This window comes from Bactrocera tryoni, chromosome 3, assembly GCF_016617805.1.
Source record: "Bactrocera tryoni isolate S06 chromosome 3, CSIRO_BtryS06_freeze2, whole genome shotgun sequence".
In the NCBI taxonomy this organism is placed as follows: Eukaryota; Metazoa; Arthropoda; class Insecta; order Diptera; family Tephritidae; genus Bactrocera; species Bactrocera tryoni.
In genome coordinates this window covers 35909236-35929499 of record NC_052501.1, presented here as the reverse complement: position 1 = coordinate 35929499, position 20264 = coordinate 35909236, and the positions used below count along the sequence as shown (strand labels likewise).

Sequence of the window (20264 nt, the reverse complement as noted above, 5' to 3'; positions counted from 1 at the left end):
CCATACCGTACAACCTTATACTCGTATGTGTATGTACGTACATCTGCGATTAGTGGGGCATGAGCATTATTTCATTGCCAATGATTTCGTAATCTTTAGAAAAAGTAGCTTACATAATAATTAATTGTTTTGTTAAAAATTAGAAATCTATCATCTGAACACAAATGAACTCGTTTTGGAAACGGGAGTACGTGGACAACCAACACCACAAGTGCAATGGTCGAAGGATAACTTCGAAATAAAGAATGGTGGACGTTACCAAATACTACAACATCAAGATGGCACTTGTGAGTTGATTATTGATCGACCGGATGCAAAAGATTCCGGCAAGTATTTAGTGCGGGCAGAGAATAGTGCTGGTAAATCAGAGATTACGCACACTGTATTGTTTGAGGGTAAGGCGTCTCATATCGCTGAGAATATTCATGGTGTATTCCATGCCGATAAGAGTTTATTGCGTGCCAAGACAGCAGAGGACGAGAAGGCAGCCCCCTCAAAAGGTGAAGCCGCCGAAAGTGATGCAGAGGATAAAGAAGGCAAAGGAAAATCGAAGGCTAAAGCTAGAAAAGCTAAGAAAGAGGAGGAGGAAGTAACTTCGTCTGCAACTGAAATTATTTCAGAAACTGGAAGCCTTAAGAAACGAGAAAAAGTTATTGGCATACATTTCGCTACATCGGTTAGAGACCGTGTTGTGGCTGAAGGTTCGAAAGTGAAAATATCATGTTTCTTGGAGTCAAAGGAACCACAAGTCAAGTGGTTTAAGAATGATGAACCTATCGCTAATAGTCCAAAGATTAGGGGTCGTTACAGTGAAGGTTTGTGTTTATTGGAAATTGCTAGTGCTACGGTTGAGGATAGCGGTGTGTACAAGTGTTGGGCGCGCGATGAAACCGGCGAAGCTTCTACATTCTGCAAATTGGAGGTTTATGCAGATCCAGGCACTGGTGATGTGCCACCCACATTTACACGTAACATTAAAGACACCTATCATGGCAAAATTCATGAATTACAGCTGGATGTACATGTTCGTGGTCTACCCACGCCATCTGTTACTTGGGTTAAGGATGGAGTTAAAGTCGAATCGAGTGAAAAGTATCAGCAAATTGACCATGATGATGGTCTTTGTGAGCTGTTCATTATAGATCCAGTGCCGGCTGATAGTGGTAAATATGTTTGCCAAGCGGAAAATCGTGAAGGGAAAACTGAAATTAGTCATATTGTGACGGTGGAGCCTAGACGTAGGCGACCGGTTTCTCCATCTAAGGAGGCCAGACCACCAGTCAAACCAACAACAGAGGAAGAAGAGAAGGAAGGTGAGGATAAGGAGGAGAAGAAAAAGAAGAAGAAAGCCAAGGATGAAGAGGAGGGTAGTGGTAGGCGTGAGGCACCACCACCACCAGATCTAAAGAAATATCTGTACCTTAGAAACTTCCTATCTAATCGCACTGTGAAGGCTGGCAGCAACGTCAAGTGGATGGTTAACATCGATGGACCTGAGCCGACAGCCCGTTGGTTCCATGGCGAGCAACCAATTACTTTCGGACCCAAAAGTAAAATGTCTTGCCAGGATGGAATCGCATGGCTGAATTTGATAGGCGTTTCCGAAGAGGAGGCAGGTGAATACACACTACGTGTGAAGGGTTCGGAAAATGAGGTTGTTAGCACTTGCCAACTTTTTGTCTACACTACTGGTAAAGAGGAGGTAGTAGCACCTGTTTTCACAGTGGGCATTAAAGGTAAAACGAAAATATGATGTTCGATATTTATGTCTTGTCTTTTGGAACTGTGCGTTCAATGGTTTATTTGAAGAGCAAAAGGTACGCTATCATGTAAATGTATTTTCCGTAAATATTTAAACTAACATTGCTGCAACTAACGCATTGATTATAGGTAGGGTACTCGTATAAGAAAGAAGCCAGAGTTTAACCATCATATCTTGTTAATGTAACATTATTATTTGTGTTCGCCTTGTTAAACCATTTCATAGATTCATACCACAAAGATCGAAATGAGATTACGCTCGAATGTAAGGTATCCGGAAATCCCAAACCTCAAATATATTGGCAAAAGGACAATACTTTGTTGCCATTGGGCAATGAGAAGTACAAGTATGTGGAGTTAGGCGACGGTGTCATACAATTATTAATCACAGAGCCGGTTAAGGCTGATACCGGTCTATATACGTGCTATGCAGAGAATGACAGTGGACAAATGAAGATAAGCAAATTTTTGGATATATCCGATTATGTGCAAAAATTAACGCAAAAGCGAACTCTGCAAAAGGTCATACAAGAACAGGAGCCGACTGCTGCAACCCACCAAAACGAGCGTGAAACCAGTGCGCAGCTCAAGTCCAAGGTAAAGGATGAGAAGCTTAAATTGACCGCTGAAACGAGAATGAAGCCAATGTCGATAGCTGAGGGCAATAAGGTGCAGCTCATATTTTATGTGAGTGGTTACATCGAGGAAGTTTATTGGTTGCGTGGTGAGGAACGCGTGACGAAGGACGCACGACACAAAATGTATAATATCAACGGCGCCATCAGTTTGGAGATACACAACGCCAGAGCCGACGATACGGGCACGTACAAGTGTGTGGTGCGCAATAACAAAAACACCATTGAAAGCTGCTGTGATTTGACGGTCTACGAGCAAACAACCGGCAAACTGCCCAGCAGTTTTGCGGACAATATCAAAGGTAAACATCTGAAAGTATTGCAGTTTTGAAAAATAGAATTTACAGTATCCCTTAAATAAATATTTACCAATTATGTGGGGAAACCAATTAACTAATATCTGTTATGCGGGTAACTTTACACATACTTTGTATGCATATATTTTTGACCGGTCAAGTGATTCAAAAAAGTGGGAAAATCAATTAAACGGGGGATACTGTATTTGCAGACATAGTCGTCCACAAGAACTTAATTCCATAAATCCTTAACAATACATATGCGAATTTTATTTCAGAATCTTATGATGCAAATCGCAACGAAATCACACTCAGCTGTCAAGTGCACGGTCGACCGAATGTAACGTGGCTTCGCGATGATCATAGTATTTCCAACAATCGCTACAAGTCCACTGAAGAAGTAGGTGGTATACGCAAACTGATAATACGCAATCCGATCCCGTCGGACTGTGGCATCTTTGCTTGCTTCGCCGAAACTAATGAACACATCCATGCTATTAGTAAATCCATACGCACCGGTGATCTTAAACAGTTGATGACTGCGAGTGTAGATGTTACCACTAACGGTGAATATGTATCACATATGAGACGCTCATCACAGACGCCATATGAAACGATGACAAGTAACGGTGAAACATCATCTCACTTTACTACAGAAGAAGTTATCAAACGCAGTCGAGAGCGACGCCCATTGGGTATGATATCACAGAGCAAACCATTATTCAGCACCCTATTACACGATCGGACGGTAGCTGAGGGTTCTAGCATACGACTGAGCTGTAATGTTGTGTGTGATGGGGACACACGTATTGAGTGGTTGAAGAATCATCGTCCACTCCCTAATGACGGTCAATATCTGACCATGTTCCGTAATGGTATTGCCTCGTTGGATATTGCTGCAACGAGCGTTGAAGACAGCGGAAACTACACTTGCCGTGCCATCAACGACTATGGTGAAACATTCACCCACGCACAGCTGAGAGTCTACAAACATTACGAGAACGCAGTACAACCATCCGCTTTTGTACAATCCATCAGAGGTGTGACATTGTGGTAGAATGAGTTAAAAAGTTATAAATTTATTAATCTTACCGACTTTAGGGGATTTAAAGAAATTTCAGAATTGTGATAGGGTTAAATCAATTAGTGTTTTGCTTGTCGTGACCGGTGATTAATTGTTTCTATGTTTGTTTCTGATCAATTCAGATAAAAGAAGGTGGCAATTAAATTCAGAGGGAAGTCAAGTTGGTTTCTGCTTGACTTGATTGTACGATTTAACTTTTGTTCGAAAACAACTAACTAAAACTACTTGAAATCCTTCCCTTGAAGGTTACTTCTGATATTGGAACATTCGTGATAACTGTAATTCTTCATGAATATCAATATATCTGGGTTTGATTGCCTTCTGCTCTTGTCGCATCATTCACAACTTTTTATTAACTCTCATATTGTTTTCAACAGACACTTACTCCATCAATGAGAATACATTGGTGTTGGATTGTCGTGTACGTGGTAAACCTCGCCCTGATATCCAATGGATGAAGGGTTCGGATCTGCTTAACGAAGATGACCGTTATAACATTGTTAACTCTGCTGATGGCTATACTAAATTGACAATTAATAATCCAACGGAAAAGGATTCCGGTCTTTATGCTTGCGTAGCCCGCAACGAGGCAGCTGAAAACAAAATTACTCACCAAGTCGATTTTGTGGGACGCGAACGGTTCGCGCTTGAAAAGACACACGGTTACTTCCACCGTGACCCCAATAAGCCACACTTTGTGGTGCCGTTGAGCAACCAAACAGTGAGTCCCGGCGGAACGGTTGCTATTTCTGCAGAATTCATGAAATCGTCTACGCCATTGGAAGTACAATGGTTACGCAATCGTCAAACTGTCGCCGGCCAACCAGGCATAAAAACCTTCATGGAAGGTGGTGTATACACATTAGCCATATTGAATGCACAACCCGAATTGGAGGGCACTTACACATGCCGCGCTTCGAATGCTTTCGGACGCATTGAATCGCACGTAAGTGTCGATGTTGCTGCCGGTGCCCCGAAAAATGAACGGCCACCGCTCTTCTTATCGCGACCAGAGCCCGAGATGAAAATATTAGTGGGCGATCCATTCTCCATTTCGTTCCGTATTGCGGGCGAACCGAAACCTAAATGTGAGTGTCTGAAGTCGTATAATTTTTAATTGAATTGATTTTGTTATTTATCTTGTGCTTTATCAGTGACCTTCTTGAAAGGCACCAAAGATATTACCAAATCCGATAGAGTCAGTAAGGAAGTGTCGGATGATTACACCAGATTCACGGTGCAAAGCTCACAAATCGCTGACTCGGGTACTTACTTCGTCGTTGCGCGTAATAACTTCGGCACAGATCGTGTATTTGTAACCGTTGCGGTAAGTCACAAAATGTTAAAAATCTTCTTACAAGCGAATGCTTTTTTTGTTAAAAAGTTTTTGATAAACTAATCACTATAAGAATCCACGAAGAGCAAGAGCAAACTAGTTACTATATTTATGCACCTCTCCATATTTATCAACTCTCACATGGACAAAACCGAAAGAAATAGTAGACTTTGGAAAGTATGCAAGTGATTTATTGTTCGTCATTAGCTATGCCTTGCTCTTCTCATCAAATGAGTTTTTCAAGCACTAACCGCTACTCGCTTTCTTAACTTTTTTATTGTAGGTTAAGGCTCCCAAACGGAAAGAAAGTAGCGCTAGCAAATAAGCTCTGCTTGAGTACTAAGTCTTCTAAATATGGAGATGCTATATTTGTTTTATATTTTGTTGTTGCGTATTTCGTGCTGTTTGTTTATTTTATGCAATTTTCCCAAATTTTTGTTCTGTGAGTGATTGTTCTGATTTCCTGATCTTTTTTATGTCCGTGTGTGTACACCATTTAAAAAAATAGGTAATGCCACGCGCACGCTCCGAAACACCAACAACGCCACGCTGGGGGCAGCGACTCGAAAGTTTCCCTGACATTTCTTATTTCAGAGGTGAGTTTTCAAATTGAATTTTATATATCATATAACTGTATTCCCTGTGGTGGTGATCGTGACCCAGCAAATCGTTTTGTTCGTCTTACATATCAATTGTCGATGTTTTAAGCCGTTGTTTTTGTTCCGTCACCTTCGGTGTTCGAATTACTACATATATACGTTCTCGAGTTTTATACTTTTTCTTAACTTCTTCTCCAACTTTTGACGTTTTTTGCAGATTTTTGAAAAGCGCTGTATGGATTTGAATGGTTTAAAGTTCAAACTTTTTAAAAATTTATAATTTCACAAAAGTGTATTTAAATATTTTTGGTATTCCTGGTCGATAAATTGATCTTCTATTTTTACAATTAGTTTAACACGATTGTATTACAATATTTTTATGCGTTTCCTGTTCAATGTGATCAATTTATTTTAAATGGTTTACATCATATCCAACTTATACATTTAGATACAAAAAAAAATATAAATAATAAATAAAAATGTTTCTCCGGGGAGTTGCATGGTGTTTTATTGAGTTCGAACAGATTTCTTAGGTTTCGAATTGATTTAAATTTTACGCCGCCTGGTCGATAGGTCATCACCACCGTCCTTTTTTCAGATAACATGACTTTTAAGCATTTATCAACTTTCTTTATTTCAACTTGGCGCAGATCCTCCAGGTCCGATCTCCACGGAACCTTTGGTTGTCGATTCCGGACCGTCACACATCTCCCTCTCATGGGGTAAGCCAGCGCGAGACAATTCTGCGCCCGTTATTGCCTATCGCATTGATGCTTGGGTTGTTGGCCACGAAGGTGGTGCTATGTGGAAGGAATTGGGTCTGACACCTATAAATTCGTTTGATGCGTTTAATTTGAAGCCCAATATTGAATATCACTTCCGTGTAACGCCGAAAAATCGTTACGGTTGGGGTCCGTCGGTGCAGACAAGCAGTCCACTTCAGGTGGGAGGCGCTGAATGCTTGCCCGAGTTCGTTAAAATACTACCTGGCCAGTTGAAGGCTTTACTGGGCACACAACTTATATTCGAATGTACGGTGCGTGGCGCGCCACGTCCACAAATAGACTGGTATAAGGATGGCATGCATATTAGTCCACTAGCCGAACGTATCAGAATTCGTCAAATTGGTTCAACTTGCACGCTGATCATTGCTCCAGTTTCTGAGTTGGATGCAGGTCGTTACACTTGCGAAGCAACTAACTCCAAGGGCAGAGTATCGACTTTTGCGCGCTTACAAATCGTCACCGATCCTCGACTATATGAAGCCGATACTAAACTGAAGCAAATCGTTCATTCCGCCGATGTTGCTCATGCTGGTGACACTTTACCAATATTCACGATGCGCCTGCGAGATCGACGGGTGCAAATGACCTATCCTGTGCGTTTGACTTGCCAGGTTATGGGTCATCCAAGCCCAGAAATAATGTGGTACAAAGACGACCAGCAAATTGTAGAAAATCGTCGTTGTCTTATCACGAGCGATGGCCAGTTTCATACACTTGAATTGGCTAGCACCGTACTAGATGATAGTGGAATTTATACTTGCACCGCTAAAAATGAACTTGGTTCGGTATCATGCCACTGTTCGCTTGTCGTCGATAAAGGTATACGCGCTTACATATCGCCCGAGTTTTACATGCCGCTAGACCCCTTGTATATATATCAAGAGGGACAAGAAATACGCCTCGCCGCTAAAGTAGAAGCCTATCCAACCGTGGGAGTTTCATGGCATCGTAATGGCGTACGATTGCGTCCAAGCAGACGCATAAGTGCCACTCTGGATTCTAACGGTTTTGTTGAATTAATAATTGCCAACGCAACCATACACGACGCTGGCATTTATGTTTGTGTCGCTTCAAATGCTGTTGGCAAAGTAGAAAGTAGCTGTCGCGTGGTGATAGAGGAGCCCGATGAAGATCAGCAACAGCAAAAGCAACGCAGTAGCAGCCAGATACCGACTATTGTAAAAAGTGATTTACCGTAAGATCCGTAATATTACATAAATACGAAATATTCTTGATTAAATTTCTGAAATTTCAGGTACTCCAAGGAACCCATGTTTGTTGTCAAACCACGTTCTAGTGAGGCCTATGAAGGTGACACCGTAATAATATTCTGTGAGGTTGTCGGCGATCCAAAGCCTGAAGTTGTATGGCTGCGCGATTTCTTGAATGTAAGTTGAACTTTATTTAATTGAAGGAAAGCAATACCGAAAAACTTAGCTATAAATATTGGTTTATTTACCAATGGAATTAGGTTATCCAAAATATCGATCCTATAAGTAAGTTAGGTTCAAGTCGAAACCACCACTATCCACCGTATATAGCTGCCATAGAAACTGATCGACCAAAATCAAGTTCTCGTTTGGAATCTTTTGTATTTGTGTCGGGTATTAATGATTCACGTTAATTCTTGTGTTGTATTAATTTTTTTTTTGAAATTTGAAATTAAAAACCGCTAAGTCTAAATTTGTTAATATTAAATCATTTTTGTTGAAATAGAAAATAAGAAAAGTTAAAAGCTTAAAAAGGCGAACGGTGTGATTTCATATGATCTTGATGGCCAATCAACTGGTCGAAACGTGAAATTATCTGGTAACCGAAACCGTGTCTCAATAAATCCATTGATTGATGTGATCTGTGGGAACTGCGCTCTCTTGTTGAAACCAAATGTCACGAGCTTCAATTTCAGTCGGTTATCATGGCGCGATAATAGTCGCCATTGAAGGTTACGTTCTTACCGGCATCATTTTTGAAGAAATATGGACCGATGATTCCACCGGTCCACAAACCACACCAAACCATTGTTTTTTCTGGATGAAAAGGCAGTTCTTGAGTCTCCTCCGGTTGCTTTTCGTCCCAAATGCAGCAAGTTTGCTTGTTTACATGCCCATTGAGCCAGAAATAAGCCTCATCGCTGAACAAAATTTGGCTCGAAAATATCGCATCTTCTTGGAAATTTTCAAGAGCCCATAGAGCGAAGTGATGTCGCTGGGGATGGTCGAGCGGTTTCAGTTCTTGTACAAGTTGTATTTTGTATCACGGTTGGTGTACACGCTCAGCTACGGCTGCTACATTTTCTTCACTGCGTGCTGGACGTGAACTGTTCGGTAGAATATCATCCAATAATGAATGCTGGGTCTCAAGATGAATGATGGTGTTGTGAATAGTATGCTCAGTAGGTCAATTGTGTTGACCATAAGTTGAGCGAAGCGCGCAAAACACAATCTTTACTGAACGTGAATTTTCGTAAGTTGTACGATCTGTTAACGTTGTTCAGGCGTAAGTCGTTCAATGATGAAACTCCAAACAATTTTTGAACCAAAAAACATGGCAACTTGAGACGACGCACACGTGATCTAACAAAAAAAGGCTACTGAAGAAAGTACCTTTACTTGGATCACTCGTTTTTATATTCTTAATAATTTCTTCAAGGTTGACCTAATTTCATAAGCATCGGATGTGAAATGGTGCAATTACGAAATTATGTGAGATGCACCTAACTTCCACTCATAAGGCATTGTAATAATTGAATATTTCTTTTGTTTCGCTTTGCAATGCTTCGTAGAAATTTATGAGCAGGAGACAAACGACAGCTATTTGACGCTCGATGACAACCTGAAGCGGCTGTAAAGGTAAATACTGTTATTATTATCAAATTTGATCAGTTCAAATGCAACACCCTTTAAAATGATTTAGTGCGTGTTGTAGAAAGCGTAAATACAGTACAATCCAACAGCTGATTGAACTTCGTAGCCCCTTGCATTTCTGTTACCAACCGCTTTGCAACAAAAGCGTCGGCAGCGTAATGAATCACTTCAGCGGTCATTAAAATGGCAGAATCTCGTTAGAGTCGCATTCGTGACGTTAATGGGCGCATTGTCAATACATACAATGCACACCGAAAGCACGACTCAAACGAAGTGCGACAGGTGAGCGCAGGTTGCTATTAGCTTCCAAATTCGTTTTAGTTCAGCACTTGAGCGCTACGAAAGCAAATGTGGGTTGAACGCGCGCGCTCCTACTAGTCTAACAACTGAACATATGTTCTTGTGTGTGTGTATTTGACAAAGCAGCCACATATTTTGATAAAAACATTTAATAAATGTGACAAGCTGAAATTGCGAAAAAATAAACTCAATATAACGGTAAAACGCCCCTACGCCAATATTCAGCGAACTGCATCCAAACAGCCTCTGTTTATCAATTCCAATTGCAGCAATAAATTAATTTCGTGTTCTGCTGGCTTGTGTGTGGCTGTGTGTGTGCGTACACGTCCGTGTTGCTGTTTGGGTTGCGGAGCATTTCTACGTCACAGAGTGCGCCCGCAAATGGTTTAACTGCTGGCTGCACGTGCGTGGCTTCAGCGTGCACGCCCTCGCCCTCCACGAGTTTGTTTTTATTTTGCCGTCTAGAATAAGAAAGCAAAAATTAGTTTAGCTGAGAAAAGTTCTTGAAAACAATTTTCCACATTGGAAGTAGTGCTTCGTAGAAGGCGTTTGGGCTGCCTGCGATCGGTTTGACGCGAATATTGTGTGATTTTGCATTGGCATTACTGTTGAAACTTTCACGCCATTAAGACGTGCGTAAACTGCAACAGTCGACGATAAGAAACTCAGGGATTATAGTTTTACAGTTGCTTTGCCTGTGTAAGAGATTTGTGTGTGTTTGATTATTATCCTTTTTGAGCATTCGATCTGTGCGCGTAAGCAAATGCAAAGTGTTTAAAACCGTGAAAAAATTTGACTTGAAAAGCTTCGGGAAATTGGAATTTAATTGAATTTAACGTCATTCAGTGCAGGTAATTATTATTTATATAGTAAAGTAAGTTGGACAGTCGACATTATGTATATATGATATGTATATTAACCTATTGGTCCGCGGGGTAGCAAGGGACCACAAAGAGACTCTTCCATTTATTTCGGTCTTGTGCTAGCCTCATGATCATAATTTTTTGGACCTTAGATATTTCGATGTCCAAATTCCTGCTACAGGTTAGAACAGATCGGCCTCCCCATCGGCCGCCATGATTTCAGTCGATAACGTTTTGAGTGATTGTTTTCGGGCTCTCGTCCATACCGCCGCAATGCATATTGCGAAAGCATCGGTTTGTGAAAATTTGCAGCCTGTGCATTTTCCACATTTCTCAGCCATAAAGAAGTCTTGACTTAACATTGAAGTTGAATATTTTTATTTTGGTACACCGCGTAAAGATCGATGTACTCCATATCGCGTATTGGGCATCGAAAGCTTGCTTGGTCTTCGTTATGGTATAAGGTAGGTGATGTCTTCCTTTGATACTCCATTTACAGATACTGCCAGAGAAATGTAAAAATGATATTCTGAGCCCATAAGATTAAAGGTGTCTCTGAGGATTCGATGGATTTTATTAAAAGCAAAATTTATTAAAACAACTTTTTGACGTTGCGTCCTTCAACAAACGATGTATAAAATTTTATTGGCAATGGTCTCCTTTTGCTTTCACACAAACATGCAAAGGTTTCGGCCATTGATCAATAGCAGCACGCATAAGATTTAATTAGACTGTCGAAATTTTTGTGGGGTATACGATTCGTGCTTAAACTCCGACCACAAACTATTGCCCAATATATTCAAATCCAGACGGCCAATCAACTGCATTCATGAAACCAGCAATAACGCTGATTTTATGCTTCTTTTTCACAGAAGTGTAGAGGTATAACGTCATTACAGGATATTCTCTATCAAACCATTACAACAATCGGATGGTGACCACATTGAACCCTTGGAATATATTTTTTTTTGGTCTTCCAAAGTATTTACGTAGATTTTGTGCAGAATTCATGGCAAGAGCCAGTATTAAATTCAATTCATCGTCATTCAAAATCGTGCTTAGTTATTTTCTTTTATGACTTACTTGTTTGGACGTTGACTGCAGTCATCGCCTTCGGTTCTCACATGACTTACACAGAATTGAGCAAGCCGTCTGATGAAAAGCCCGGATCAAGCTCCATTTTGGTGTCAGCAGAATTTTTTCACCAAAACTAGCACTAAACTAATGGCTCTTTTTAAACTATTCAGTTTCACGTTTTCTTCTGCTTTCATGCATTGAAATGGGTTCAATTTTGAGATTTCTTCTTAGCAGATTAGCGCTGTTAGGTTAATCAACGTTCAACATATAACTCGATTTCAATTTTATTCTAAGTTTTTATCTAAGAAAGAATGTCGTATCGCAACTATTTAGCTTATACCCCAAGGCATACGTAGGTTTTCTTATTTATTTTCTATAATAAAACTCATAAGTCGCTTATTATATTAAAAAAATTTCACTTTAGCTGATATAAATGAACACATATGCATATACATATGTATACTGAAATAAATAGGAATGACATATGTATGTATGTGTTTATACTGTGAGCAGGGTATATTTAGTTTGCCACGAAGTTTGTAGCTCCCAGATGGTCGGACGCTTCCTTCTGGGTGTTACAAACTTACCTTATAACAACAATATACAAGTATATGCATGTATGTATATAAATGATCAGCATAACGAGCTGAGTTGACTAAGCCATGTCCGTCTGTCTGTATATACGCGAGCTTGTCCTTCAGTTTTCTAGATATCAATCTGAAATATTGCACATTTTCTTTCCTCACAAAGAAGCATTTGTCTGAACCGCCGAGATCGCATGCCATATAGCTGTCATACAAACTGAACAATGAAAATCAAATCATTGTCTGGGAAAAATTGTATTTAACGACATATCTTCAAGTTTTCGATTATTAAAGCATATAGCGGTCATAAAAACTGACCGATCAAACTACGGTTCGTGTATCAAATCTTTTGTATTTGTGAAGGGTATTATAGCGTCGTTTCAACCGAAAATAAATTTTTTTCTTAATTTTATTTACATATGTATGCGTCTAAAAAATCGTATAAAAGGATATGATAAAAAAGAATAATTACAAATATGATTTTTTCACTCTTTTATAAGCAGAATTTGCCTAATTGTTGTTATTGTCGCCATTAGCACAAAAACATACACGTATTCACACTCACATACACACAGATATGTATGAACGTATTCATTGTATGTACTTCTAAAATTAACAATACATAAACTATTCGCCATATAAGTGAAGTTCAATAAAAACGAGTATTGTTGTCTGTCTACAAAAACTCAAAAACATTTTGTTCCTGTGGCAAAGTTTTTATTAATCGCTTGCAACTCTGCCTCACAGCAATCTTGAAACCACATGAAAAACTGCATCATATATACATACATACATACATAGTATGTATAGAAATTACTAAAATCTATAGCTACTATTCATGTGTATATAATATACCATGCATACATATTTATATATATGTATGTACATATATACATATATTAATAAAAATAAAAAACAACGCGAACTGAAATAAATATGTACCGAGCTGGCCTCAGTGCCAGTCCAGCCGTAATTTTTACCGATTTGGCTTGGCGCGCATGCCCCCTGCGCATGTTTTACTCACGTACATACATATGTACATCTATGTATGCATGTATTTGTCAACTAATTATTGCTGTTATTCGGAATGCGCATGCGCCACTGTTCTTATTTATCACATTTTATTTGTTTTGTTTTTGTTTAAACCTTAAAATCTCCTCGGCGACTCGGCGATCAAATTACCGCAATTGTTGTGCTACTCAGTTCCGCGCTACAGTCGTCACTATTGTCACCACCTTCGTTGCCTGTATGTAAGTCGTTACGTATTTACATATTTTACGTGCTGTTTGCGTTGGATGCACATCGGAGATATGTATGTATGTCTACCACTTGGTGTTGCATAGTTTAATTTTATGAAGTTTTTTAAGATTCAAACCGAGCTTGTACAGATATGGTCGAATAAACAGGGCAAACGCTTTTAAATATACTTACATAAAATACATACATACATACGTACAGAGTCGCGATTACGGGTGAAAGAAAAGCGTGAGCGAGAGGAAATCGAGGCTTGTAAAGGCAGGAATGATGCAGAAGGTCACTCGTTTAACTCAATGATTTAAACCTGAAGCAATACTTTTCTAATGCTTTCTTGCGATGGCAACAAAAGTTCCGCCTCTGGAGAAATGAAGTTCTGAATTTAGAACGATGATATTGATGTATCTAGTCAGCGCCTGAAGAATACTCGTATTAAGCAAACAGCGCAGACGGTCTCCCTGCGGAACTGTTCAAGGTCGGCGAAAATGTGTTGATAGGAAGCATGCATCAGCTCATCTACACAATACGGCTAGACAAAAAAGTCACCAACGCAAACTATCAAGAGATCAGTCTGGTGTCCATTGCGTACAAGGTCCTGTCAATCTCCTGTCCGATTACAAGGCAGCTATCGATAGTCCGAAAAGGGATTATGTGTATACTGCATGGTCTGAACTTGGTATACCTGCAAAATTCATACGTCTTTGCAGAATGACGTTGAGCAACACTCTTTGCATCATAAAAGGAGAAACGGACCCACACGAATGTGTTGATACTGGGCGAGAGTTCAGATAAGGCAACCATCTATCTTGTAACTTCTTTAACCTTATCATGGTGTCCAGTTATTATCCTATGCCGACGACGTAGATATAACTGGATGTATCAAGCAGAATGTCTCCGAAACTTTTGTAGCTATGGAGATGTAATCTGCTAAACGGGTTTTACGGTTAATGACGACAGGACGAAATATATTATATGCCAGCTGCCAGAGAAATGTGACCAAGATCGAGTAGCTGAGAAATATATTTTCGGAGCGGTAAAGGACTTCGTTTATCTAGGCACCGTCAGCAACTGTAATAATAATGCCTGCCTGAAGATCCAGCTATGGATAACAAATGCGAATCGCTGACATTACGGACTCGGTAGACGGTTAGGACACTCTACAATTCGTGGACGATGTCAAAGAGTAATGAGCTGAGTGTTTGAAAAAAAAAGTCCCTCGCAAATGTTTGGCCCTTTGTATGTTGACGACGACTATAGTAACGGGACAAGCGACATGCTGTATGACGGCAATTACATACTTCACTAACAAAACAGAAGAAGCAGTGTCGAAACTTGGTCTACGAAGCGCAAGCTTGTCAAATGCTCTTCAAGCAGATTATTACGTCAGGCCGAACCCCGATAGGCTTGATAATTAATTATAATATATAGTTGTGCATATACATTAATTATATGTTATATATAATGTTCTAATCAAGATATCTGGAGTTTTACTAACGATTATATGTATGGAGAGATAGATGATCAGAAGGGCGGACAAGAGAACATCCGGAAGTTAAATGATCTCTTCATGCTACTCAATTTAATATATATTCGTAAATATGTATATTAATCTGTTTCTATCTCAATTAGTTTGAGGCATCATAAAAACCCGTTAGGGGAACACAACTACTACACTTGATCCCCTTTTTATACGGTTAACTGGAACAGTAAATTCTTCTTCTTAATTGGCGTAGACACCGCTTACGCGATTATAGCCGAGTTAACAACAGCGCGTCGAATACTTTCAGAGCTGGAGTGTTTTCGTCCATTCGGACAACATGACCTAGTTAGCGTGGCCACTGTCTTTTAATTCGCTGAACTATGTCAATGTCGTCATATATCTCATACAGCTCATCGTTCCATCGAATGGAGTCATGTGTAGAAGTTCACGCAAGTGAGGAAAGTTCTCTGATCGCCATTCACTTGGGAGTGGCCAGAAACGATTCTTTTACGTATGACTCAAGCAGCTCACGACTTCCGGTCTTTGACCAAGTATCCTCTGGGTAGCCTAAGAACATCCGTTTGAAGGCGAGCTAAAGTGAGAAGGCGAAATATCCCCTACATATGTAGGGTTGTGCGCTGGGTTTGGGACCCGCCACGTAAAAAAAGCCAGTGAATAGTAAATTACCTGTGAGAAAAAAAAACAGTGCAAAAAGGAGAACAAGTGTATACTCTGCGCAACATATTGCTAATGTATAAAAATATTGCGGCTATAAATTGAGATAAAAACTGGCACAATTTTGATTTGACGACGCGATCTGAAGGTACCGTTGGAAAGAGGAAGTCCTCCTGATTATAGGTACCACAAACGCTTAGTTTACGAGATATTCGACTTCAAAGTTCAAAAATTCCCAAAATTCAAACATTTCAACAAGCTATTTCACCACATTAAACACACTTTACACACATTTTTTACTTCAAATTAATTAAATTAAACTATAAACATTTAAATAAATCCACATTTTACACTTTTGCAGGATTTTTACATAAGAAACATTTATTTTAAAAATTACTTTTAACACTCGTAGTGAGCATCATTTATGTGCTAACAATGATGAGGAAATGGAGCGCTGCCATATGATAATAAGCAAATATGAGCAATTCGCTGACATTTCTCTTTTTCGCTATAATCCCTCTATCTTTATTTAACAATCTTAGTTCTAATAAAAAAAGCTTCTATAAATTATATTTCAAATTAAAATGAGTATACATGCAGTATCTTTTTTGTCCTTATTTAAATTTGAAAAGCAACTTAGTAATATTAAATAATAATATTACGTAATAAAATACTTAGATTTTTAAAGGAGTACTACGCAAAAGTACTTCAGTCACCTTGAGTATTGACTCGATAAGGTTATTTTTTTAAAGTGATTTTTAAATTAATAAATTTAGCTTAAATATGATCAAATAAAAGTGAAAAATTAACTTATTTCAATGTTTAGAGTGTATATTTAAATATAAAAAGTGAAAAATTTGAAAAAATTTAGTGAAACATTGTGAAATACTAAGTCTTATTAATACACATTTTTGAATTTTTAATCGGGCATATTTTGAAAAATATAAGTGTTAGCAACATTACTTTTGCATATTCCTCCTCTGGAAGCTCACCTATCCGTACATATCCCATTTATACCGAAATTCGTGTTTTTTTCCCGACCGCCAAAGTAATCTGAATCGTGTCTAAAAACTAAAGACAGTCCTTACAGAAATAAAAACATTCATATAATTCTGTCAAAAATTAAATGCAAATTTTTAAAAATCAACCTATGGTAAAAACTACAAGAAATAAAATGAATAATTAAATTGCAGGCTTTTTTGTTTACTTGGAAGTTCATTTCGATTACGTGTAAGCATTTAAGTATTGAGACCTACCTTATAATATTTCGTCGGAGCAAAAGAAATCTACTGTTGAGAGAGATGATAAGGCTGAGTCATTCCGAGCTAACCTTTTCTAAATAACGATTATATAGCGTATTAATTGTCAGTTAAAAGTATGTAAATGGGTTCACACGATAGTCGGGACTGTAAACTCGGCACCATGCCTCGAAATTACTGCAGGAATGTTTCCTGCCGTTATCACAACAACAGAGTCAATGGGAGTTTCATGCTTTTAGATGCTATAATTGTAATATGTATTACTGGTATGCCTTTAGTTGTAATATATGCTATTAACATAATATTTTTAAACACATATACATTTTATACTCTTCATAGGAGTCAGTCTGTGCTTTGAAGTGAATCTTATAGTATAGAAACCGTAGGCATTAGTGTCCCGTTTATTTACATACGGAGCACATATTACTAGAGATTTTCATTTTAGTATATTTTGTAATTAAATAAGCAAATTATTCTATGTTAGTTCTAGTTGATAAAATGTGTGTTCTCCAAAGAAGTTCGTTTACACTGTTCTTGCTGGTATTTATGCATGTATTTTTCTTTACAGCCGGAATACTATAAGGACGCACCACACTTCCGACCTATAGGTGACGGTCCGGAATACCGCCTGGAAATACCTAGCGCCAAGCTGGACTTCACCGGCACTTACTCTGTTATAGCGAGCAATTGTAATGGTGAGGCAAAGGCTGTCATCTCATTGCAAATTTTCGCTAAAGGTAAGTAGTGGGGCAAATTTTTGCTTTGCATTAATTCAAAAAATATTCATAACACGTATGACTTTGATTATAACACACACATTTACACATTGAAAATGGAGGAATTAAACATTCAGTTCTCTATCTTTTAACTTAAAATTAATTATCTTACTTTTTTTCAAAAATAAACTTTGTTGTGCACAATAATTTTGAGGTGAAACGCAAGTATGAAGTGAGATTTCAAGCTGTGCATATAGCTGTGATAATCACTTTTAATCGAAGAGAGTAAAATTCCATTTGTTTGGCTTTGGAATAGTTGTTTTATTACATTTCAAAGTTAGAAAAGATTGCGTTCCATTGCATTTCATATAAACTAAACATTTAAACACTATTTTATGGGCCACCAAGATAGATTTTGTTGAGTCGAGGAAATACCACATCTTTCCAGAAATCCTCAGCAGCTCCGAGTAAGCTCGCAACAAATTCCATATCGGCTTGTACCCAGACATAATGCAAGGCACCGTTAGTGTCAAAGGTGGGACTTAGTACACAATACAAAGCTTTAGTCACGTTTGCCATATACATTTGAATCTGTATCTGGGCCATATATTTGGGCGCAATTGTTTCACGTCCCTCTAAGTATTTTTCAAATTCATCGTCAGTTTTTGGTGCTTTTATTTCCACAATGTGGTCGTCGGTAATTCCATCAGGCGATGCGCAAATATATGGATAGCTTTCATTAAGCAACAAACCACATTCAGTGTAAGTCTTGTTTTCTAGTTTTTCTGTTTGTTTTAATATAAAACGTTTATGTTGCTTCAGTTGTTGTCGTTCCTCGGCATTGAATTCGCGTTCTTTACAGAAAAGCAGTTCCAAAATATTTTCATCATCTAGGGAATCTTTTCTCGATGCGATGCGATGTATGAGAGAACAACGTAATCGCATATATTGCGTTTCTAGCCAAAGCCGTGTCTTATAACTAGTTTTTGAGACCTCTGAAAGTCGTTCGAAGAGCCCATGTTTGGCTTGTTCCTCCATGTGCAGGCCGAATGTACGGCAACTCTTTACACCATTGTTTGATGCATCCAACATTGTATGATGTATGAACACCGGCTCGAACTCTTCCAATACCGATCTACAATGACGGTACAGAGCTGAGTCTTTTAAGCCTAAATTTTCCATCTCATCAAGCACAGCCTCGAAGAAAGCTTGCCCTTCGCTTTCACTTACTGCAGCTGCTTCCAAATCAGCTTCAAGACGTAATTCGTCACAGGCGAATATGTCACGAATGCGCAATGTCTCGCCACGTTCCTCCTCGATTAATGCTTCCGTTTCTTTGCCCCAAAAATCCAGTATTGCCGTAGATTCGGTATCTGTACTCTTGCGATGCAGCCAGAAAATAAAAGCTAGTATATGTGGACAAGATTCTGCAAAATCCAATATAGTTTCTCATTATATGCTGGTGTTTGATATAGTATCAGAAAAACATACCTTTTTTTGCGCAGATACCGCATTTTGTCTCTGAAATTTCGTCCTTTTTCTCATCTACTTTCAATGAAACGCGTACATGCGACTCATGGCTTCCACCACTTGCTGCCGGAAAGACAACGGCACGCACATCAAAAATATCTCCGGCTTTTCTCACTTGTACATAGTCTATGAGTAAATCCACATCTGTGCTATTACTAAATACAATATGTAAATGATTATTACATATTATTTTAATTTTTTAATAAACATACATACCTGCCGGTTGATTGGTTCTTCACGCCACCACCGCTGGTGGCAATTCTTGTGACGAACCCGAATATTGTTTCGCTGCGCACCGTTGGTATATTGTTAAGGTCTGCTTTGCGAAATCCTGGTTCCAATTCCATTTGAATCATAATCATTTTTTGTTAAATTTTTATTGACAGCGACGCTTCTCCAAATGTTATGAAAACTTTGCAATAGAAATTGTAAATGAAATGCAACTATATTTAGACAATTGCTTATAAAAAGTGCCAGATGTTGCGGAAAAGCAAACACTACAAAACACTTTTAGAGAATTGATGTTGCCACCTTACTACATCAATTTTTAATGTATTTTGCCCGTAGGACTTACATCCATTGCCAAGATATGGTTAAAAAGCGTACTCATTTCTGCTATTTCTGCATCCGCAGATATAGAAATGGGTAGGTGCATGTATAATTAGTTAAAGATGTTTAGTTTTACAATCAAACACGTTTATTTTGAAAAAATTAATTCAAAAGTGAAATATGTGGCATGCTATAAAAATGACCAATAGGTGTCGCTGAAAACATTTAGCCGAATGTTTTCGCCTACAAGTATGCAATTAGTATGTAATAGCCGGAAAATTTTCGAAATTTAGTTTCCCTTTTGTGTAAGAACGAAAAATTTAATTCGCTTCTATTCTAATTTCGAAAGACGTTAAAACGTTAACTACTTTCAAATATGTTACTTTTTCATATATCGTCACCTAAAATGCAAAATAACGTATCATCAAAAAATTAGAATTTGGGTATCCTATTGATTACGATTCACTACTTCAAATTACATTCATAACATGACATTTGTCCAACATTTTCAGGTTCTGCGCTCAAATATAAACCAGTTTTAACCAATATTAAATTTTTTTTCACTCTTGTTTCATTTTACTTCGTTTTTCAGTCACACCACTGTAAATTTTCGAAAG

General features: G+C 38.5%; 2 protein-coding genes across 2 annotated transcripts in view; one reads left to right on the top strand and one right to left on the bottom strand.

The window, feature by feature from the left end:
• The window catches only part of LOC120770108 (titin), a 98056-nt gene that overhangs the window by 57269 nt on the left and 20523 nt on the right, over window positions 1-20264 (top strand). Inside the window, exons 11-17 of the mRNA XM_040097277.1 lie at window positions 144-1736; window positions 4154-4864; window positions 4931-5103; window positions 5621-5708; window positions 6362-7691; window positions 7752-7884; window positions 17421-17589. Of these exons, the coding sequence (XP_039953211.1) occupies window positions 144-1736; window positions 4154-4864; window positions 4931-5103; window positions 5621-5708; window positions 6362-7691; window positions 7752-7884; window positions 17421-17589 (4197 nt within the window). The remainder of the gene's footprint in view (window positions 1-143; window positions 1737-4153; window positions 4865-4930; window positions 5104-5620; window positions 5709-6361; window positions 7692-7751; window positions 7885-17420; window positions 17590-20264) is intronic.
• On the bottom strand, window positions 17869-19551 carry LOC120773057. Its single transcript, XM_040101991.1, has 3 exons — window positions 19315-19551; window positions 19060-19253; window positions 17869-18995 (listed from the first exon to the last, which is right to left on the bottom strand). Exons 1-3 carry the CDS (start codon window positions 19458-19460, stop codon window positions 17962-17964), a joined length of 1374 nt encoding a protein of 457 aa, XP_039957925.1. The 5' UTR covers window positions 19461-19551; the 3' UTR covers window positions 17869-17961.